This window comes from Geotrypetes seraphini, chromosome 18 (assembly GCF_902459505.1).
Source record: "Geotrypetes seraphini chromosome 18, aGeoSer1.1, whole genome shotgun sequence".
Taxonomy (NCBI): domain Eukaryota; kingdom Metazoa; phylum Chordata; class Amphibia; order Gymnophiona; family Dermophiidae; genus Geotrypetes; species Geotrypetes seraphini.
The window spans coordinates 16,441,082-16,465,099 of NC_047101.1; the positions used below are offsets into that span (position 1 = coordinate 16,441,082).

Sequence of the window (24,018 nt, forward strand, 5' to 3'; positions counted from 1 at the left end):
GAGGCTGTGGCGCACTGCGCCGACGCCTTCAATGTTGTGTCTACCATCACTCCCAGGTCTCTTTCAAGGTTGCTCACCCCTAGCGGTGATCCCCCCCATCTTGTAAGAGAACATCGAGTTCTTTTTCCCAACATGCAAGACCTTGCATTTCCCTATGTTGAAGCTCATCTGCCACTTTTTGGCCCACTCTTCCAGCGTTGTCAGATCTTCATGGAGGACTGCGAAGACCTCCAAAAAGATCTGACAACACTGGTGCATCTTTTAGAAGGAGAATCCAACCTTCGTCTATTTCTTACTGTAGCCATAGTTTTTGAGGCAAGAACGTTATTTATTTTCATTGTGTTTTCGGTCCAACTATTTTTTTCTTGCTTCTTTGGGCTCAGTTAAAATTAGCTTCTTCTGGGCAGTGGCTTCATGAGCCTTAATTTGCAATTACCTAGAATATTTTCCCTATTTTTATAACTTTCTCTTGTTAAGCTCTGTTGCATTCAGGAGCCAAAGATACAGTTTTCTCCAGAACACGGTACGCATGCATTCTAGTTCTACTCAGTAGGTGTCACCATTGAGCAACGGCTGAGACTTCCTCCCCTATTCCCGAAGGACTGGAGAATGCTGCTTCTGCGAGGCACACGGCAGTGGGAGTTGACAGAATACAGAACAACCAATAGTGCTCACAAACAGAACTTTATTGCTTCAATGTGGGCTTGACACAACACAAATCGTGTTTTGCCTATAGATAGAGCCTACTTCAGGAGTTTAAGATTATGCCCAACCAAGTGAGAATAATATCATGCCAACAACACCTTACATATGCCAAGAACAAAGGCATCCCACTATAAGTAAAAAAACAAAAAAAAACCCACCTTCACAATATTATTTATTTATTTAAAAAGCTTGTAGCCAGATGAGCACCAGCACCGGACGCTGGGAACCGTGTCCTTGGAGTCGCCTCGCTCACAGACGCAAGCTGCTGCTTCTTCTCACGGGTCCTTCACCCGAGAGCCAACCCTTCTCAAAAGCAGCAGGAGGAAGAAGAAAAAACCCCGCGAATGACTGGGGGAGCAAATTCTGAACCGTGAATTCGCAGGAGAGTACTGTGCACGAAACTTGGTGAGAGATGATTCTAAAGGTAAATATATGGAGGGTAGTGAATTCCATATGGCCAATGCATATTGGAGGGGAATTCCTGGAGGCAGATAGGGGCAGAGAGAATGCCCACACCTATATTATGTGCATTTCCAAAAGTATGCTTGGATTGGATTGGATTTATTATATTTGATAAAACCGCTTGTACTTGAGTATTAAGCAGTTTATGATACTACACTTCTCTCTCGGTATTCGCGGGGGTTAGGTGCAGAGCCGGACCGCGAAGTGTGAAAAATTGCAAATAACTTCTCGGCTGGCTCTGACCCACCCCCGCCTCTCTCCTGCGTCCCTGGAACCTTACCTGGTGGTATAGCGGTGAAGTGGGGCAGGAGCGATCTTCCTATGCTCCTGCCCTGTGCAGAGCTGTCATCAGAATGGCTGCCGTGAGTTTCCGTTGTGGTCTCGAGACGGCAGGAGCATAGGAAGATCGCTGCTGCCCCGCTTCACCGCTAGACCACCAGGTAAGGTTCTGGGGAGGCTTAAAAATAGCCAAAAAATGAAAATAGTTTTTTTGTAAAAAAAAAAAAATCACGAATAACCGAATCCACGGATACTGAATCCACGGATTCGGAGGGAGAAGTGCAATACATTAGTAATGTAGGTTTTCGTGGAAAATATCAGTACAAACAGCAGGCAAATTTTTTTCCCCTTTGAGAACAGATGTAAATGCTACAGGCAAAACATAAGTGCAGCCTTTAAACACGCATAAATCATTTTACCCCCTTAAATTAAAACAAACCTTGTATTTTCCTTACTGAAGGGAAATCTCTGGGTATTTTCCTAAGCGCACCCTGAAGAAAGTATTAAGTTCCATCAGCACCTGCTAAATTAAAAATACAGTTTGAGAATGTCAGACCTGCAGCCCTGGAAGCCGAATGCCTGCAGGGTTTTGTGGTGGGATGGGGGAGGGTGGTTAATGCCACAGAAGATTTAAAAACTGTTAAAACCACCAATAGCTAATTATAGACCACGATGTATTGTATCTGTTTCCTTTTTATTTTTCCTTTCCAGTTCTCTCACTGATTTACTGTCTTTCTGCACCTCTCATGTCACCCTCTGTTATCTTCCCTCCAACTTTTAGTTTCTCCATTATTCTGTCCTTCATATCCTCTTTCCCTTGTTCCCCTCCCTCCAACCTTTATTTTTTCCAGTTCACACCTCCCACAACTTTATTTTCTCTATTATTTCCATCCTCTTTCCTTAATTCATTTTTTTCCCCTTTTCTTCCCAACCATCTCCTGTACGTATTCTTTATTTACCTGTTTTCTCCCTCAGTTTTTTTCCTTTTTTTCCCTCCATTCTTTTCTTTTTCTCTTTCACTTGCTCTCCTTTTTCTTTCCTCTTACCTCTCCTTTATTTTTCTTTTCCTTTTCTACGGAGCGGATAGGGTAGCTGGTTTTAAGAAAGGTTTGGATAAGTTCCTGGAGGAAAAGTCCATAGTCTGTTATTGAGAAAGACATGGGGGAAGCCTGGATCGGTAGCATGGAATATTGCTACTCCTTGGGTTTTGGCCAGGTACTAGAGACCTGGATTGGCCACCGTGAGAATGGGCTATTGGCCTTGATGGACTCTTGGTCTGACCCAGTATGGCTGTTCTTATGCTCTTACATGTGCCAAGTATTGGACAATTCAGCCATTCTAACATCACTGATGAGGCACTTTGGCATGAGGCATTATGACACCACAATCTCAGCTCCGGAATGTTGCTCTTATTGGGGTTCCTGAATCTTGCTATTCTTTGAGATGCTGGAATGTTGCTTGGAATTTTGCTTGTCCTTGGGTTTTGGCCAGCTACTAGTGACCTGGATTGGCCACCGTGAGAACAGGCTACTGGGCTTGATGGATCTTTGGTCTGACCCAGTATGGCTATTCTTATGTGAGGACAGTCAAGTAAGCCATTGTGACATCACTGATGAGGTTGGCTCTGAAGCACTGTGGAATGAGGCATTATGACATCACAGTCTCAGCTTTGGAATGTTGCTCTCACTGGGGTTCTGGAATCTTGCTATTCTTTGAGATGCTGGAATGTTGCTACTCCTTGGGTTTTGGCCAGGTACTAGTGACCTGGATTGGCCACCATGAGAATGGGCTACTGGCCTTGATGGACCTTTGGTCTGACCCAGTAAAGCTATTCTTATGTTACCTTATTCTCTTCCGTATTGCCTCCTTCCCCCCTTATCCCCAGTCTTTTCATTCCTGTCCTCCTTTTCCCAGCTCTCCTTTTCTTTTAAAAAGCTCCCTCCTCCTCCTCCCCCCCCCTCCGATTCTATTACTTGGTGCCTACCCTTAAGTTCCATTTGCATGATAATAGCACTTAAGCGTGTAAGTGTACACGCGTGCATGTATGTGTTAGGGAGTGATCAGCACTATTCAATGAAAGAGAAGCACAAAAGCGGTGGGGGAGGGGCATTCACAGAGGGGAGTTGTTTTTTTATAATATTAGAACTGCCTAGGACTGTTTTTTCCTTAACCTTCAGTATTTAAATGCTTTACAGCGGGGGTGTCCAACCTTTTGGCTTTCCTGGGCCACATTGGCTGAAAAAAAATTTTCTGGGGCCGCACAAACACACAAACGCTGCAGCAAGACAGAGAAGGGAGCCAGCAAGATGGTAAACACCCGGGGGCAGCAGAGGAACACACTGCATCGCCCTCGACCGGGGCCGCACAAAATACTTCACGAGGCCGCATGCGGCCCTCGGGCCGCAGGTTGGACATCCCTGCTTTACAGGGACATGGAACCCCTGACCTAGTTATAATCCTGTCTATCCTCGATATTATAATATGCTACAGAAGTTGTTATATTTCCCAGTAATAACTGGCTTCTTCTCCAAGTGTTTGTGGAACATAAGAATTATAATTCTTATAATTATTATAACCATGGGAAAAGGTTTGTGACCGAAATGATAACAACTCTCGCATGAGTAAAGGCCAAAGAGGTTACAGCTCTTCAACTTGGAGAAGAGGCAGCCGAGTCATGACACAGGTCTATAAAATCCTGAGTGAAATGAAACAAGTAAATGAAAATCAATTGTTTATGCTTTCAAATAATAGAAAGACTAAGAGACAAGTCACAAAGTTACTAAGTAGTACATTTAAAACAAATAGGAGAAAACATTTTTTCACTCTGGCATTTGTTACCAGAGGATGTGATAAAAGCAGTTAGTGCAGCTGGGCTTAAAAAAGGTTTGGACAATTTCCTGGAGGAAAAGTTAATAAACCATTATTAAGGTCAATATGGGGAAATTCACTGTTTGTTCCTGGGATATGCTGTATGGAATCCTAGTATCATAGGAAGAGGATAAAAACAGAGAAACATGATGGCCCAAATGGTCTATCCATTCTGCCCATCTACTATCTCCTCCTCTCCCTATTGGCTAAGGCTCTTTACACCTGCATTGTGATGTCATAGAACTGCAGCATCCACTATCTCCTCCTCTCTCTTCAGGCTAAGGCTCTTTACACCTGCATTGTGAGGTCATAGAGCTTTATGGTATAGAAACAAAGAATCAGAGCTCTGGAACAACCTTACCTCCCCTCTTCGGAACTTGAGCTCTCTCCAAGTTTTCCGCCAACGTCTGAAAACCTGGCTTTTCTCAAAAAATGTAAGTCTCCCTCCAACTTAGGAATCAAGGAAACTCTTATATCTTGGCATCCCAAGTCCTCTAAATTTTCTTCCCACTTCTACCTCTAACCCTCTGTTGTAGTTCCTTCCTATTTCTCCTACTGTAAACCGCGTCGAGCTCTACGAACGTGGAGATGATGCGGTATACAAACCTAAGGATTAGATTAGATTAGATAAAGGTCAAGTGGCCTATCCAGTTTGCTCATCTGCAGTGTCCACTATCTCCTCTCTCTAAGAGATTCCACATGTCTGTTCCACACTTTCTTGAATTCATCCAGTCTTTGTCTCCATCACCTCTACCAGGAGAGACCATTCCATGCATCTACCACCCTTTCTGTAAAAAAAATATTTCCTTAGTTTCCTCCTGAGCCTATCACCTCTTAACTTCATCCTGTGCCCTCTCATGCTGGAGCTTCCTTTCAAATAAAAGAGACTCACCTTATGCACATTAATGTCATGTGGGTATTTAAACATCTCTCTTGACCGATAGCTTCTGAATACCGAGCTACTCATGGTTTAGACACCCAGCACGTTCCCTGAATACCTGTAGTGTCTCAGCAATTGTTTTAGCCGATATTCACTGATCTTCCAAAATCAGGTCATGGACATGGTCAACAATTTCGGGAGTTGACACCGTTTGAGGCATCTCAGACCTTGCTGCATCTTCGGTCTTGAAATCTCCACGCTGAAAGTTTGCACACCACTTCTCTGTGGAGTACAGTGAGAGATTGGAGAAACTGGGCCTCTTCTCCCTCGAACATAGGAGATTGAGAGGGGACATTCAAGGTACTGAAGGGAATAGACTTAGTAGAGAAAGAGAGATTGTTCACCCTCTCCAAGGTAGAGAGAACGAGAGGGCACTCTCTAAAGTTAAAAGGGGATAGATTCTGTACAAACGTAAGGAAGTTCTTCTTCACCCAGAGAGTGGTAGAAAACTGGAACACTCTTCCAGAGTCTGTCATAGGGGAAAACACCCTCCAGGGGCAGATAAAGGCAGATTGTTCACCCTCTCCAAGGTAGGGAGAACGAGAGGGCACTCTCTAAAGTTGAAAGGGGATAGATTCTGTACAAACGTAAGGAAGTTCTTCTTCACCGAGAGCAGGGATCTCCAAAGTCCCTCCTCGAGGGCCGAATCTAGTCAGGTTTTTGGGATTTCCCCAATGAATATGCATTGAAAGCAGTACATGCACATAGATCTCATGCATATTCATTGGGGAAATCCCGAAAACCTGACTGGACTCGGCCCTCGAGGAGGGACTTTGGAGACCCCTGACTCAGAGAGTGGTAGAAAACTGGAACGCTCTTCTGGAGTCTGTTATAAGAGAAATCACTCTCCAGGGATTCAAGACGAAGTTAGACAAGTTCCTGCTGAACCGGAACGTACGCAGGTAGGGCCAGTCTCAGTTAGGGCGCTGGTCTTTGACCAGAGGGCCGCCGCGTGAGCGGACTGCAGGGCACGATGGACCACGGGTCTGACCCAGCTGCGGCAATTCTTATGTTCTTATGGGTAGTTGTCATTTAATGTTTGCATCATACATTCTTGGATTTCTTTTGGAGTTTTCTTCTGCAGGAATAGGAACTTCATTACATTACATTACATTAGGGACTTCTATTCCGCCTATACCTTGCAGTTCAAGGCGGATTACAAAAGAGCTAACTGGACATTTTCAGTGAAGTTACAACAGTTTTGGGGGTTTTTGTTTTTTTTGGTTACAAGGGAGGAGAGGTAGCTGGATTAATTCCGGAAGAACTTGCAAATTGGATATTAAATTAACTGTACGTTACTGTGTGATATAACAAATAGATTACAGTTAGAGTACAAATAAGATTACGTTACATTTCAGGGATCTGAATACTTGGTTGGTGTTTTGGGGAGGAAGAGATTATTTAAGTGGAGGCTTTGGGGGAGAATTTATCTAGTAGGAGGGGGAAGGGTTGGGTTAAGATATCTGGATAAATTTTTTGAAAAGTAGGAGTTTTGATTTCTTTTCGAAAAGTTTTGAAGTCGCCCGTTGCCGTCAACAGGTTGGAGGTGGAGTGGTTAAGTTTTGCTGCTTGCGTCGCCAGAAGGTTATCAAACATCTTTTTGCGCTGAGTGCCCTTGAGTGGAGGGAAGGCAAAAGGATTCGGAGTTCTTTGTCTTGAGGTGAGGATCTGGTTTAGGCGGTTGTTTAGATAGGGGGGGCGGAGCCGTTTAATGCTTTGAATGATAGACAGTAGAATTTGAATTGAATGATGGCTTGGTGTTCCACACTTGAAAATTCCATTGACATGGTTCAATCGATGATCTGAAACAACGTCAAAGCATAGCATTACAATTCTGCAAAATAAAATAACACGCTTTTCAGCTACAGTGGCAAAATAACACTCACAATTTAGGAACTTGGTTCGGCTGAGAACTTTTCAGCACCTCCTCATAAACTGGTGCTGGGCAGCAAATGATTGAACACGAGATGGACCTGGTCATTCTGGAAGGCGGTATTGAAAGCTGGAGATTAATCACAACATTAATAGATTTCCGAAGGCAACCCCAGCAGTCTCTCAGCTCTGCTGCCACGTATACATGCATTTCCTCTAACTCGCCCCAGTGAGCCTGTCCTGTTCTGCATCCCAAAGACTTCTATTACCGTCTTATTCCTCAAGCCATCTATAAACCATGCAGTAAGCCTTAGATGACTGTATTTTTCTTCTCTTGTTCCCCATCTTTTAAAATCCTGGCAAATGTTATTTGTCAGTAAAATCTATGCACCTTCCAAGCTGACATTAGTAATGGGCCTGGAAGGTGCATTGTGCTCATGCTATTTGATGGAGCTTGAATCGTGGAATTCTTTAAATTGTGGATGATTTGACATTGGAAAAAGGCCATCTGCTATTTTATTGGGTTAATTTTTACCCTTGACTATTCAATGAGGTACATAAATGCTCTAGGGCAAGGGTGTCAAAGTCGATCCTCGAGGGCCGCAATCCAGTCGGGTTTTCAAGATTTCCCCAATGAATATGCATGAGATCTATGTGCATGCACTGCTTTCAATGCATAGTCATTGGGGAAATTCTGAAAACCGGTTGTTTTTAACCACTTTTGTGGTAGGGGCAGATTGCTTCTGGGGACAATATTCATCACCTACGCTACCCCCTAGAGCACAGGTGTCAAAGTCGGTCCTCAAGGGCCAGAATCCAGTCGGGTTTTCAGGATTTCCCCAATGAATCTGCATGAGATCTATGTGCATGCACTGCTTTCAATGCATATTCATTGGGGAAATTCTGAAAACCCGACTGGATTGCGGCCCTCGAGGACCGACTTTGACACCTGTGCTCTAGGGGGTAGCGTAGGTGATGAATATTGTCCCCAGAAGCAATCTGCCCCTACCACAAAAGTGGTTAAAAACAACCGGTGAGAGTGTAGGTACTTTTTCTTTATTTTTTTTCCCTTCTTCTGTTCTTCCTTCCTCCCTCACCTCACCAGAGCCAGCACTTACATTAGGCAAACTAGATGGTCAACTGGAGTGCCAAACTTTGGGAGAGTATCAAATTACCTCAGATTGTTCAACATTAATCACAAAATGTGCTTTTACACCTCATTTCTTCTTTTATAATCAAATTCAAACACTTTGTATCCATAGCTGTGTTATGCACATCTCTTCAATACATTCATTAGAGACCCCTCCTCCCCCATCTATAAACTAGGAGGGTGGTATATCATACGATGTAAACTGATTTCAGTGCATAGGACCTCCCATAACTTATGTTATCCCAAGTTTGTATTCTGTTCAGTTGTGAATAATCATTTATACCAAAATCCTCCTTCCCAACCCTTAATTTATTAATTAAAAAATTCCTTATTAACTTTAGTATTTAATATTTTATTAAAATGAGTTCCTTAGTTTCATCAAACTTCATAAAAAAATTTTTATCTTCTTAATTCTATTTGTAAATTTGAAATGTCTATAGTAAAAATCATTATCAACATAACACAACCTCAAAAATATAAGATAACAAGTCCAAGTGTTACTCTCAAGGGAGAAAAGACCTCAGTGTCTAATAGGGAAAATCAAAGCAACCCATATAGACAGGCTAGTTGCAAATATCACTTGCAGCCAGCAGACTCATCCTCGGTCAAAAACTCCCAAAAAGTTGAGGACACAATTTCACAGTGAATTTCAACAGTCTTAATTCTAAGTTTCAAAAAGTTTTCAAAAAAACATTTATCTGAAAATTGTTGTCTTCTCAATCAAATTGCAAATACAAGAACGTGATCCTGGAGCTTAGAAGCAGGAGAAAATCATTCCATAGGAGACAAACTCAGAGCATAGCAGCTACTAAATATCACCACTATCATAATCCTGTCTATATGGGTTGCTTTGATTTTCCCTATTAGACACTGAGGTCTTTTCTCCCTTGAGAGTAACACTTGGACTTGTTATCCTATATTTTTGAGGTTGTGTTATGTTGATATAGATTTATTTAACAGCCTCCCTTGGTTCTATTTATTTCTTTTATAGTAAAAATCAGTCAGCAGCACTTATCTTTAGCAGCACCAGGAAATATTTCTTCACCGAGAGAGTGGTTGATCCTTGGAACGAGCTCCCGGTGCAGGTGGTCGAGGCAAACAGCGTGCAAGAATTTAAGAGCAAATGGGATGCCCATGTGGGATCCCTTAGAGGGTTAAGCCAAGGGAACCTGTCACCAGGAGTGGGATCCCTAGGATAATAGACTTGGGGGTGGGTCAGTAGAGTGGGCAGACCTAATGGGCTACGGCCCTTATCTGCCGTCAACTTATATGTTTCTATATTGCTGATCCAACGTTGGTTTTCCAATTATAACTTCCCGACGCTCTCATTCTACACGAGCGTTTCAGTCAAAAAGACCTTCATCGGGGGGAGATCCTGGTTGCTGCAATCCGTACTCTTACAGAGCTTCTTTTGTCAACGGCGCCACTCGCGGCAAAGTTTTTCAATGAAAGATTGGATGCAAAGTGTTTTGACTTTGATTCTAAAAGAAGAAATGAGGCGTAAAAGCACATTTTGTGATTAATTTTGAACAATATGAGGTCATCTGATAGCTTCCTAGATCTGTTTGAGATCTTTACCGAGATCTGTTTGAGTTTGGGTAGGAATTTTGTGTAAAAGATCTGTTTTTGTTTTGAAAACTTTGGGAGAGTAGCAGGACGTCTCTCCCCCCCCCCCCCCCCCCACCAAATCTCCCTCCTCTGAGTTTGAGCGGGTGCCCCCTTGTAACTGAAGGTCCCTTAGGAAAGAATATGTCGTTTTCCACCTCGACACGACCTGTGACGTACTTAAACGTCTCAATCATGTCACCCCTCTCCCTGCGCTCCTCTAGAGAGTAGAGCTGCAACTTGCCCAGTCTTTCCTCGTACGAGAGACCCTTGAGTCCGGAGACCATCCTAGTGGCCATTCGCTGGACTGACTCAGCTCGAAGTACATCTTTACGGTAATGTGGCCTCCAGAATTGCACACAGTACTCCAGATGAGGTCTCACCATGGTCCTGTACAGTGGCATTATGACTTCAGGTTTGCGGCTGACGAAGCTTCTATTGATACATCCCCTGTGTTTCCTCAGCAGTTCCCCCCCCCCCAGCGCACCGCCTTTGATCAACACTCTCATGAGCGCTAAGATTGTCTGCCTGCTGCTGGTAAGATGAGAATGACATTTACAGGGCACTCATAAAGCAATCAGAGGAGCGTTGCCCTCAAACAGGCAGGGCACGGTAATATTTAATAAAAAATTAAAAAAAAGCATGAACATAATCTTCCGAATTAGCATTTTGTGCCTCGCAGTACCTTTGGGAGAGCAGGTTTTATTTGTGGAGTGATCATTCTTATTACAAAGAGGAACTACTTAAGAATTTCCACTTTAATTCTCCAATATGCCATCAGCGGTTCAGAGCCCATTATCCTAAACGGTGGCAGTGATCATTTCATTGTCCCAGTTTGATGGGAAGGGAGATCTCCTCTACTCTGGTGGCTGAAAGGGGGGGGGGGCGGGGGAGAGGGACTTCTACCCTCCATCCCCCTTCACACACACACATGCACACAAACACTTTTCTTTCCCCAAGCTTATGCAGACAAGTTACTTTATGGAACATCCTCTATATCAAGTTTATTCAAGTTTATTAAAATTTTTGATTAATCGCTTAATCTTACTTCAAAGCGTTGAACATACATTAAAAAAAAAACAATTAAAATTACAATATTAAAAAGCAATACATTATTTAAACATAAACATTAAAATAAACTAGACGATATACAAACTTAACAAAACAAGAACAAAGAGGTAAAGGGGATTTGAACTACAAATTGTTATAGAAAAGGAGGTCAGGTCAAAACACAGGGTTGGGAATTTAAAATGAATGGTCAAATGCAACATTATTAATAAATTCAAGATTAAGACTTATTGCTCGAAAGCGTCTTTGAAAAGGAATGTTTTTAGATTGGTCTTAAATTTATCAATATTATGTTCTTCTCTTAAATAAATTGGAAGAGAATTCCAGATTTGTGGGGCAGTAACGGAAAAGATAAATTGTCTTCTAGTGTTGATGATCTTAAGAGATGGAATTGTCAGTAAATGTTGTTCGTTTGACCGCAATATTCTGTTTGAGGAATAAGGGATCAGTGATTTAAAAATAAATGCGGCCAAATATGGCCAGTAAGAAAACAATTAAGAAAAGACAACGAGATCCGCTTTTCCTTTTTCAGATACCCCCAAGTTACTTAATGAAATGTGCCGTCACTTTCCTAAGTACCTTAAGGGCTCCTTCTACTAAGATGCGCTAACCCCACGCTACGCGGCTAGAACTAACACCAGCTCAATGCTGGCGTTAGCGTCTAGCGTGCACTATTCTGCGCGTTAATGCCCTAACGCAGCTTGGTAAAAGGAGCCCTAAATGTTTTCTTGATAACGTTCTTTTCTATGCAGCCAGTTTCTCACCGGGAGTGTGAGAGGTGGCATAAAAGAATTGATTTGGATTTTACGCTTACGTTTATTAAGATATACCGCTCCCGCATTTTACTGACCTAAGCGGTTTGCAATGTAACAATTGAATGCTGAAAGGAACTCCACTGAACATAGTCAGAGAGGAAAGATACAAGCTACACATATCCTAGCAAGTATTCATGACGGGTGAAAACAAAAAAATTACTTTAAAAATAAAAAAAAATCTGGTTTTTCTTGGTGTATTTAAAGGTTGAAATTGTATAAATCAAAAAATAAAATTGATTCTGTGTGATTCTTGCTACACAAAGGGAAAACAAAGCAAAATTGCAAATCAGAACACCAACAGGTAAATTAAAGGGTTCTGGTGAACAGAGGGAGACAGAGCTCAGGGCCCAAATGGGAGAACGTTAAAAGAAAAAATAGGCAACATTAGACATGAGAACTGAAAGGGGCTGTATCGTTTGTTCCCCTGATGAGCTTGTTGGGAAGATTGGAGGAGAAGTGACAGCGTTGGAGCTCAAGTCGTCTTTTGGCAGCTAAGACCTTGAGCGTGCCTCTGGGTGACTTCTGCCTTTTCTAAACCTTTGCCAGTGAAAGTATCAAAAGCCGTTTCGATTTGTACCTTTTGGTTCTATACTGCTACATTAGTCTGAGGCTTTTTCTTCCTCTTTTTGGGGTGCATGCTGGGTTTGAAGAGGGGGGCACCTCGGTGCCACGATCACACAACATTTTGAATCAATCTATGAACATATTTTATGTTGTGCGTCCTCGTATAATTTGTTAACTTAAATAAAACACCTTTATAAGGGGATTCCCTGAAATAAAGTATTTACAGGGCTTTAAAGTCTGAGAAAAGCAATAGAGTCTAAAAAGGGAAATGGTAGGTCAGCATATTTGGACCTAATCTTCTCTTTAATGCTCTTTCTCTAGTTTCTCCTGTCTGTCCAGGTCCTAATAGGTAACATAAGAATTGCCATACTGGGACAGACCGAAGGTCCCTCAAGACCAGTATCCTGTTTCCAACAGTGGCCAACCCAGGTCACAAATACCTGGCAGAAACCCAAATAGTAGCTACATTCCAGAGCAGATATTGTGATGTCATAATGCCTCATTCCACCAATGCCTAAGAGCCAACCTCATCAGTGATGTCACAATACCCTGATTGTCCTATACTTGGCTCACATAAGAACATAAGAATTGCCGTCCTGGGACAGACCGAAGGCCCATCAAGCCACTGTTTCCAACAGGTCCCAAGTACCTAGCTAGATCCCAAGCAATAAAATAGATTTTATGCTACCTATCCTAGGAATAAGAAGTGGATTTCCCCAAGCCATCTCAATAATGGCCTATGGACTTCTCTTTTATGAAATTATCCAAACCTTTTTTAAACCGTGGTAAGCTAACTGGTTTCACCATATTCTCCGGCAACCAATTCCAGAGTTTAATTACATGTTGTGCAAAGAAATATTTTCTCTGGTTTGTTTTAAATCTACTACTTAGTAACCTTTTTCTCCGCTCCATTAGCATCATCGCTTTCCCTGTAAAATACTTAAGCTTCCCTTCAAAGAACTGAGGTACTTAATGCAATTTATTTAGTATTTATATACCACTTATAGCCTTAGTGGTTTATATTCAGGTACTAAAGCATTTTTCCTTATCTGTCCTGGTGGGCTCACACTCTTATCTAATATAGATGGGGCAATGGAGGATAAGGGTCACAAGGAGCAGTGTGGGATTTGAACCCACAGCCTCAGGGTGCTGAAGCTGGAGCTCTAACCACTGTGCCACACACTTCTCTGTCTACTAGCAAGTGTAATAATGCTCTAAACAAATGGTTCCCAACCCTGTCCTGGAGGACCACCAGGCCAAACGGGTTTTTAGGCTTGCCCTAATGAATATGCATGAGAGAGATTTGCATATAATGGAAGTGACAGGCATGCAAATCTGCTCCTTGCATATTCATTAGGGTTGGGGTCCACTGCTCTAGACAGCAATCCACCACATTGCTTCAGTCTCTAATGCAGGAATGGTACGTACTGTATATCCTCTAGGACAGGGGTGTCAAAGTCCCTCCTCGAGGGCCGCAATCCAGTCGGGTTTTCAGGATTTCCCCCAATGAATATGCATGAGATCTGTTTGCATGCACTGCTTTCATTGTATGCTAATAGACCTCATGCATATTCATTGGGGAAATCCTGAAAACCCGACTGGATTGCGGCCCTCAAGGAGGGACTTTGACACCCCTGCCCTATGGTACAGGGCTGTCAACGAGGGGTCCTTTTACAGACTCATTAGTATTTAGCACGCCTTAGTAAAAGAGAGGGTAAATTTAAATAACTTCTATCTATAGCCTTCGGCTCTTAGACCTGTCCTGCGGTCGGGACCCAGAGATCTTCTTCGGCCAGTGACAGACTAACAACATGGGATCATCTCAGCCATTGTATCCCTTAAACTGAACTGAACTGAGCCCAGTTTGGACTTCTATACTTTTTGCTTTTCTTTTTCATCCCTTTTACTGAATTTTAATATCGTTTTCTTCTTCTATTATATGTAAATAGTTCCCACCGTCACTTCTCAGGCTGTATAGCAGAGATTGTGATCCCGTCTGGGACAGGTAGGGAATATCTATCCCCCTCTTGTACTAAGCTGATTTAGCGCGCGTTAAAATGCTAACGCATCCATAGAATATAATGGACGCGTTAACGTTTAGTGCATGCTAAATCAGCTAGCGCACTTTAGTAAAAAGGACCCCTATGAGCCTCAACACTATGCTCCGGTTATCTGTTTTTAATGCTACCATTTTTCTTTGATGTATTCCTGTTGTACACCGCCTCGAACCGCGAGGTATTGCACGGTATATAAATAAATACGTATGTTATTTTAACTGGTTGGGTCGATATTCAGCACTGACTGACTGCGTTTTTATTGGTCAAAAATAGGACTGATATTTAGGCAGTCTGACTTGCCCAGCATAGAAGCAGATCCCCTATGTCTTTTGGGGTTAATGCATCTGCATTGTAAATGTATTTTGCACATTTTCACCTACATTTTTTTTTTTTTTTTTTTTGCTACCCAACTAGGTGATAAGTTGTTTTGCATTTCTTGTGCATGAATTTTGCAGTAACACCATTGCTAGTTAATTGACCTCATTCAAAACACCGCCGTCCGCCTAATCTATGGACTCAAAAAGTCAGACCATATCAGCCCTTACTACAGAAAACTTCACTGGTTGCCAATAGAAGCGAGAGTCATCTTCAGATTCACCTGCCTCTGCTTCAAAACCTTAACTGGCTTGTCCCCGATATATCTGTCTCACCACTTTGCGTTCCCAGGCACCACTTGCACGCGTAATGCCTATCTGTTTACCTACCCATCCCCAAAGGGATGCACCTACAAAAGATTCCTTAATAGAACTCTCTCATTCCAAGCTGGCAGATGGACAGATTGCCTGACCACCCTCATCTCATCTGCCCCATCTTACTCATCCTTCAGGAAATCTCTCAAATCTTACCTCTATGATAAATTTCTCGAACCCCTCCCCTCCAAATAACCAATTTCTACCACCTCTCCTCCCCCCGATCTCTCCTTTCCTCCCCCCTCAATCCAATACTTCCATCCTTCTTACTAACCCCTCCCCTCTCGGCACCCTCCTGTAATTGATACTGGTTGCATTTTCTTGTCATTCTCCACTCTGTATCCTCGCTATATATGTAACTATCATTGCATAGTAAACCGCTACAACCGCATTATACAGTCTCTTGCATTGTATTTTCACTGTATAAATATCTCTGCTGTATATGTACAGTCTCCTGCATTGTAAATCTGCACTCTTTTTCGCTGTATAAACACCTATGCTGAATATGTACAGTCCCCTGCATTGTAAACTGCTCTCAACTGTATAGTACATTCCCTTACATTGTATCTTCGCTGTATATATACAGTCTCTTACATTGTAAACCGCTCTGAACTGTTTGTGGTATTGCGGTATACAAAAATAAAGTTATTATTAGTATTATTAACCACCTGTAATTACACACAAGCACGTGGAGAACAGTTCTATGAAGGTGGGGAGGGCAGGGGTAAAGCAGGGGTGTCCAACCTTTTGGCTTCCCTGGGCCGCATTGGCCGAAAAAAAATGTTTCTGGGGCTGCACAAATGCGCAAACGCTGCAGCAAGACAGAGGAGGGAGCCGGCAAGACGGTAAACACACGGGGGCAGCAGAGGAAAACACTGCATCGCCCTCGACCAGGGCCGCACAAAATACTTCACTGGGCCGCATGCGGCCCTCGGGCCGCAGGTTGGACACCCCTGCTGTAAAGGGAAGCAGACGCCTTATTTTCTTTATAGAATACTGTTGAAGCCAGGTATATATTTAGACGTAAGCAGGTGCATGAAAATCAAAGGTGACATTAAAAGCCTGAGGTTATCGCTGAATATCTACTCCTTGTCCTCTATAACTTTCGCAGCAAAAAAAAAAAAAAGATCTATAGCCATCCAGTCAGGGTTTGAAACCAAGCTACAGACGTTTGGTCAACGCAGAACTCTATGAAGTGTGTAATTACATAACAGGCCTACTGACTTTAATCCTTAATAGGGACAAATACATAATGACATATTTACCCAATGTTACAGCACTAAAGTGTCTCTATAAGTCATTGTAAGTTCATTAAAATGTCACTGTGCTCATTGCATACCAGCAGAGCAGCTCCAGTCCTTTCTAAGAGGCACAAGCCTGTAAATCCACTCGAAGTTATGTCCTGAAGCTAATTGGTAATGCATTGCATTAGGACATCCTGACTCAGCTAACAAGCGAATGGCAAATACTCCCCATCCATTGCCACCCTCATTTTGTAAACCACAAATAGGTTTAGAAATGTTCATATCTTTTTTTTTTTTTTTTTTTGTAGCTTCGTTAATACTGTAAACTAAAATATGCAATACTTAAGTTTGATATAGCAGAGCTGGAAAATTTTACATTACATTACATTAGAGATTTCTATTCCGCCATTACCTCGCGGTTCAAGGCGGATTACAAAAGATTTATGAATGGGGGTTACAATGGAAGAACATTTGTCATTTCTAGACTCTTCTATTCAAAAAACACCTTCCATCATTCTAACCTACACGCACACGCATACCCCTTCATAAACACCACCCCTATAGTATCCCCAAGCCAAATTCTTCAAACCTTCCCCAAAATCATATTCAGAAACCTAAAAATACAACCTCCATCCGGGATCAGAATATTGCTTTCCTTAACGCTATGTAAGCAACCTCCATCTGTACCCAGAATACTCCTTCCCTCAACGTTATGTAATAATCTTCCTAATTTGTATGTATTGCTATTGATATGTAAACTTGATATATATATGTATATATACCTGATATGTAAACTCCCTGAAAATGTCCAGTTTTCACCCAATTTTGTAATCCGCTTAGAACCGCAAGGCACAGGCAGAATCGAAATCTCTAATGTAAATGTAAAATGTAAAGAGGAAGGTCATTTGTCAGTTCTCGAGTGGTAAAAAGTGGTGAAGAGTAGGTAGATATTTAAGAATGGAGGGTAACAAAGGAAGATCATTTGTCATTTCTCAGGTTGTAGAGAGAAGGTCAGGTAGTTTCAGTGTGGCGGGAGGAGGGAGGGAGGAATGACGGAGTAAGTGAAGTTAGGACTGTTTCAGGAATTTCTTGAAGAGTATAATTTGTATTTCTTTTCTGAATATCTTGTAGTCTGGGGTGGTTATCAGAAGGTTGGAGATCTGGTTGTCTAGTTTTGCAGCTTGTTTCTTTTTTTCTTTATGGGGTAGGTAATTCTATAACACAGGTGATACATTTATACACCAATTAACTGCTCAAATGTGTAGAACACATAAGTGCCAAAATTCCACCTAGGCTCTGTTCTGTAAATACCCAAGTAACTTACATAGAGCGTATGCACAGTCTGAGGGCGGAGCTTGGAGAAACCATAGGCGTCCTTACTTGGAACCTAAGGAAAGTGCTGGGCAGACTTCTTTGGTCTTTGTCACAGGTATTTAATCTGGAGCACGAGCAGCTCCTGGCATTGAATATCCAGGTATACTGTTTATGCTGACCTGCAAGTTAAATGGGCATCGACCACTGCCCGGTTAACTTAGTGCATAAAGTTAGAACAGCCTTTTTTTTCTGGCCTAACTTTAGGTACATATTAGTCAGTTGGTGAACTGAGCATCATCACTAACCAGCTCAGTGCTGTCTCCGCCCAAGCTCCGCCCTCAGCTACTGAGATAAGGGATGATCAATTAGTGGAGATATTTAACAACACTAACTGGTTAAATATGGCTGAATATCAGTGGGATTTAACTGGATAGCTAAACTCACTTGCCAGTTAAACTCTTTAGAATATTGACCCCTTTGGCATTTAGGTGCTAACGTTGATAATAGCTCTATAGTTTCCATAAGTGTCTCTGCCTAAACGTCAAGTATGTATTTGTGTAATTATGCTAGTATTCTATAAAGTAGGCACCCAAATTCCTTTATAGAATAGAGTTCAACCAGAGGCCTAATTATAGGTACCCAGGAACAGAGTTGCCCCCATGTATTTTGATAGTTTTAAACGTAGGGTTAGAAGAGCCTGCACTTTCAAGGATCTCAACCAGATGTTCAGTCTGATCACATCTTGTGGCAGAGCTGGATCAAACCGCATTGTGTTTTTCAAAGATTTTGTTAGAGGAGGTAGTCAGAATGCAAAACGCATCCCGTATCCATCGAGGAGACGGCGTTAATCAGCATAATCCTCATTTTGAAAGAGCTCTGCTAATAGACAAGGTCACAACATGCTCAGTTTTCTGAAGGGTTTTCCTTATCAGCTCAGAATGAGAGATGAGGTCAAAACAGTGTGCATTTCTGCGTTGCTCCGCTAGCAGATCTCTTTTCTGTCTGAAGAGTCGCACTCTTGGCTTGAAGCATAACCCACGGTATCTATAGGCATCTCTTGTAGAGATGGTCAACAGCATGTCCCGTTTCCAAAAGACTTCACCAAGACCCACATCCTGTTCCTAAAGAGTTTCACGTGTTCAAGTAAAGACTACAGCATGTTGTGTATTTCAAGGGCTTCCCTTATCAAGATAGCGATACGATCTATTTTACACGGGCTTCTCTTTTGTTAACATGGTTACAACATATATTTTTACTAGTTATATCCTATAATGCTACACCCGCGACCCCCACCTGCCAAACTCGCACTCTCCCTTCCCACCCTGTATCTCTAAATCTTCGCCTGCGCGAGCAGCTTCTCCAGCCTGCTGTTCACACTGGTGTTCCCTCTGATGTCACGTCGGGCCCCTCAACCCGGAAGTCATTTCAGAGGGAGCCAGGCTGGCGCGAACAGCAGGCTATAATAATTGCTCGCACTGGTGAAGATTTTTAAAGAGGTTTGTGGGAGGGTGGGGGGGGGAAGGGAGAGCGCAAGCGTGGCGCGGGAGGGAGCAGGGAGGTGCATGCAGGTACTTTCTCTGTCCCTATTGGGCTCCTAATCTTTTTTTGGTACTTGGGGGGCAATGGAATATTAGATGAGCTGCAGTGAGAATTGAACCCAGTTCTCCAGGATCAAAGTCCACTGCACTCACCATTAGGCTACTCTTTCACTTGATTTGCTTGTAGACACTGATCCAATGATATTCAGCTACTGCTGGTCAGTGTTTTCAAAAGTGCTGACTATCACCAGCTGAATTTGATTTGGGTATTCGTTGCTGGGCCTAAACCTAATTTAATATTCAGACCTAATTTAATATTCTGGCCTAATTTAGGCCTAATTTAATATTCCGGCCTAATTTAGGCCTAATATTCAGGCCTAATTTAATATTCAGGTCCTAGATGGCTGCCAGAACTTGCTTGGATACTGGCAATATTTGGACTGGTACCTTAGAAAGTGCCTGGATTGAGTCAGGAGTAGGGTTACCATATATTTCTCTTTATGAAATAGAATATTGTCTTTCCACAATGGTTTACTTCCTTGTTGATGATGTTGTACGTGTTTTGACTGCTGCAATCAAGGTTGGCCATTGAGATTGATCACAAAGGTCATCTGAAAACTGAGTTTCGCTTGACCCCACTCCTTTTTTGTGCTTTGATTTTTCCACACGGGCAGTTTGTTCCCCCTCCTTTTTTTTTTTTTAATTTCTTTATTGATATTTTGAACTTGACAATGTATACATTTGAAAAATCGAAAAAAAAAACCAACTATATGAAAATACACTATTAACATCAGAAATATTACAATAAAAATTTTAAATCCCTTCTTAACCTATAACAGTAATGATATTATATTATACTCATCAATATTATAGAATATTATGAAATTTATACCTCTAAATAAATAATACACCCCCCCACCCTGGATGTGCAAAGGAATCTAACATAAAGAAAAAGGAATCACTTTAATTATAATGTGACAAAATTAGTTAATGGACCCCAAATCCCCTTAAAGGATTTAACAAACCCTAAACGCTCTGCCATAATCTTTTCATATTTATATGTTGCACATACAGTTGCCCACCAAAAACTAAAATTAATCCTATCATGATTTTTCCAATTAGATGTGATCATTTGAACCCCTATTCCTGATAAGATCATGAAAAGGCGACTATTATTTCTATCCAAAGTGGGTTTATTATGCAGAATCGTTCCAAAAATTATTGCTTCATATGTCAAAGGAATAGAGGATTGAAGAATATTATTAATTTGCCCCCAAATCGACTTCCAAAAGCCAAGTATCAATGGACAAAAAAATAAAAGATGATCTAAAGTCCCAATATCAATATGACAATGCCAACATCTATTAGATTTAGAACTATCTACTTTATTCAACCTAACTGGAGTCCAAAAAATTCTATGTAATAAAAACAACCATGTTTGTCTCATATTTTTGGGTTTCTTGTACTTCCTGTATTTCCCGCACAGAAGACAAACGTGACTGCAGTCGTGCAGTTATCGAATCGCCTTTAGAATGCCTTGTACATCGACAAATTTCTCATAAAAACAAAGCTACAGTGTACGCTTGTCGCTGAGATGTTCAGCAATTCATCAAGCTGTGGTCTTCCTCACCATCTGAAGCACTTGATAAACGAAAATAGGAATGAATAGTCCAATTAATTAATTTTAATAGGGGAACACACGTCAAGCTCCCACCCAAGCTCGTCTGCAGGGGATCCTATACATACCGGGCAAAGGAGTTTACAACTGAGTGATGTTCTCAATAGCTCAGGGGAAATGAGAGCATTTATTTTGTTTTTCTTTCAAATCTTTCATCATTAAAATCCATTTCTAACAGGCTGAATGCTTCTTTTTCTTCCATGTGTGTTGGAAAAGCAGCTACGCCGTGTATCAAAGCCATCAGTCCAAGCGAAGGGTGGACTACGGGAGGTGCCACTGTCATCATCATAGGAGACAATTTCTTTGATGGGTTACAGGTCATATTTGGAACCATGCTGGTCTGGAGCGAGGTAGGTGTTGCCCGAGTATGAACATCTAATACCTTTTTTGTAGGTTTCTAGCTGGTATTCTTTCTTTTCAGGTGCCCTAATCAACCACAATAAAAGAGCAACTCTAACCCCCCCTCGTTAACTAAGGTGCGCTAATCGAATTAGCGCGTGCTAACCTCTAACGTGTCTGTAGACTAACATGCACACACGTTAGCGTTTAGCGCACCATAGGGCTCCTTTTATTAAGCCGCGCTAGCGGGGTTCACGCGTGTGACTTTTCACCCCTGTGCTGGCCTAAAAACTACCGCCTGCTCAAGAGGAGGCGGTAGCCGCTAGCGCGGCTGGCGGTTTAGCTCACGGTATTATGCGTGTTGGACCGCTAGCGCGCCTTTGTAAAAGGAGCCCTTAGTAAAAGAGGGCCTAAATGTTTCAAAGCAAACCAAGCCTCTGCTTTTTGAGGGTTCCATGAATGCAGCCTGTTATCGCTGGGGAAAGAAAAAGGATTAAACCCTTAAATTGGGCTTGTGAGAGCAATTTTCAAAGGATTTGCCGCAGGCTGAAAATTGGCCACCTCCGTAATGTGGCTATCGATACTGATATTGCTCCAGCATGTGCCCTTTTACTCGCAAAACAGAACAAAAGTGGAACCCTAAATCTGGGAGGTACAAAAACGGGTGAGAATTCAAGAAACCCCCCTCACCCCAAGAAGTCTACAAAGATTAGGGGAAAGAGATGAAGTCCGACTCCAGACTGAAATAAGTCCAAAAAGAAAACTATAATTTAAGATATAAGTGTTAAACGGACAAGCCCTCGGTCACACAGCAACCTCTGGAATCTCCAGGGAAACGCTGTCGCGGGTTTACACCCAGAAAGGTGTTAACTGCGAAACATCCCCGGGCTTGTTCCGGATAATATTACAAGTGCCTATAAAGTGCAATGTGTGAAAAACTCAAATAGAAAAAACACACATAATCAAAATGAAGAAGGAATTCATCTCTTGCCCCTAAGCTGGGGGCCAAACAGGAAAGTAAGTGTCCAAAATCTAACCAAACTCAAACTTTTACTCGCAAAGTCAGCCGTAGTTGAAAAGAGGTGTTGCCAGGTCAGGGGAGGGGGGGCAGAGGGAAGTGCTTGGTGTGAGTTATAAAACTGTTACTAACTTATTTTTGACTTTTGCACCTCCGTGTATGATATTAAAAGTTTAATAAAGATTGAACTAAAAAAAAAAAAAGAATATAAGAAAATTATATAAATATTTCTTACAAATTATGATACTGATTGATTTCTCCCAAATAACTCTGCAAGTCATGCTGTCCTTTGGGAGAAATATACCCTTTTTTTTTTTCCCGAGAGAAAAATCCTTATCCTTTCCACAAAAAAATCTGCACTACAAACGTGTTTTCCACTCCATGCTCACCTTTCTAGGCGTAAAAACTTGGAATGACCTTACTGAAATGGTCAGGACGGAACCTAACTACACCATATTCCGGAAGAAACTGAAAACTCATCAATTTGACACTTAATCACCTGTATCCTCTCCTCCCCCCTCCGCCCCTCTCCCTCCACCCTCCTCCCCTCCTCTTCTCTTCTCCCACCCCTTCCCGTTCTCCTTCCTCACCCCCCTCTTTAAGTCGCCTTGAGCCTACCTAGGTATGAGCGACGCAAAAATAGATTAGTAAAAACCAGACCCTGTATAAGTTGCCCGTCTAGAAATGAAAAAGTTAATTCTTTAACAATGCAAGAGTTTTTCGTTGCTGCTGATCCCATGGATTTCCAACTGGAAATATGAAATAGTTAATATTATTTACCTCTCTAGCAAATCCAACCCCTGCTGGCTCTGTAACACATATGGTAGTAATTTACATATAAATGAAACTTAGGGCTCCTTTTACTAAAGTGCGCTATGCTTTTTAGCGGGCGCTGAATATGCGTTCATGTTAGTCAATGGGCGTGTCAAGGTTAGCGCGCGTGTAGATTTAGTGCACGCCAAAATGCTTAGCACACCTTAGTAAAACGGGGGGGTTAGTATTTCCTGTAAACTCTTAACTTTCTCTCTTCCCCTTTCTTTCTGATTTCAGGAGATGGGTTGCAGATCTCACTCAGGCTTTACAGACCGACTGCAGACAACTAGGAAAGACAGTCAAGCAGTGGCCTAGTAAGAGGGTGCGGCGGGGGAGGTATATGGACCACCCCGGGTGCCAAGTCAATGGGGGCACTGGCACCTCTCCCACCCTGCCACAGCACGCCACCCTCGCGCCATCCCTCTCCCCCCCTACCCGTACCTCTGTGTTATCTTTGCTATTGCGAGCAGCTTCTGCCTGTTGCTCGCGCCAGCCTGGTTCCCCTCTGAATCACTTCCGGGTTACGGGGCCAGGAAGTGACATCAGAGGGAAATCCAACGCTGGTGCAAGGAGCATGCTTGCAAAAGCCACTTGCGCTGGTGAAGATTAAGAGGTATCAGGGGTGGGGGGGAGAGCAAAAGTGTGGGAGGGAAGGAGTAGGGGTGTGGAGAGAAGGGTGCGGAGGGTGGTGGTGGTGCCACCTACCCTTACTACGCTACTGCAGTCAAATTCTCACCTGAGTAGAGATTAAGCATGTGAAGTACACAACTTTTTGTGTGCCTTTTTTTTAACCAACACATCAATAAATGCTTTCATAGATAAATTCTTGTCCAGGTACACACCCAAAATTCTAATAGTTGAATTAATGGGATAAGATACCCCATTAAGAATTACATTTTCTTTGGTAGGAGATGTAGAGAAAAATTTAGTTTTGTCTGAATTAAGTTTCAGTTTGAAGTCTTTCATCCAGTGATCTAAGCTCTGGATGACTTTTTAGATT

At 42.2% G+C, this 24,018-nt stretch overlaps 1 protein-coding gene across 6 annotated transcripts in view; it reads left to right on the forward strand.

The window, feature by feature from the left end:
* Nucleotides 1–24,018, forward strand: part of EBF1 (EBF transcription factor 1) — a 591,182-nt gene that overhangs the window by 436,963 nt on the left and 130,201 nt on the right. For 4 of the 6 annotated variants that reach the window (XM_033927093.1, XM_033927096.1, XM_033927094.1 and 1 more), the window contains exon 9: nt 21,068–21,198. In XM_033927093.1, the coding sequence (XP_033782984.1) occupies nt 21,068–21,198 (131 nt within the window). Of the gene's footprint in view, nt 1–21,064; nt 21,199–24,018 lie in introns of all 6 variants that reach the window. The other 2 variants (XM_033927092.1, XM_033927095.1) reach the window with 1 other exon arrangement.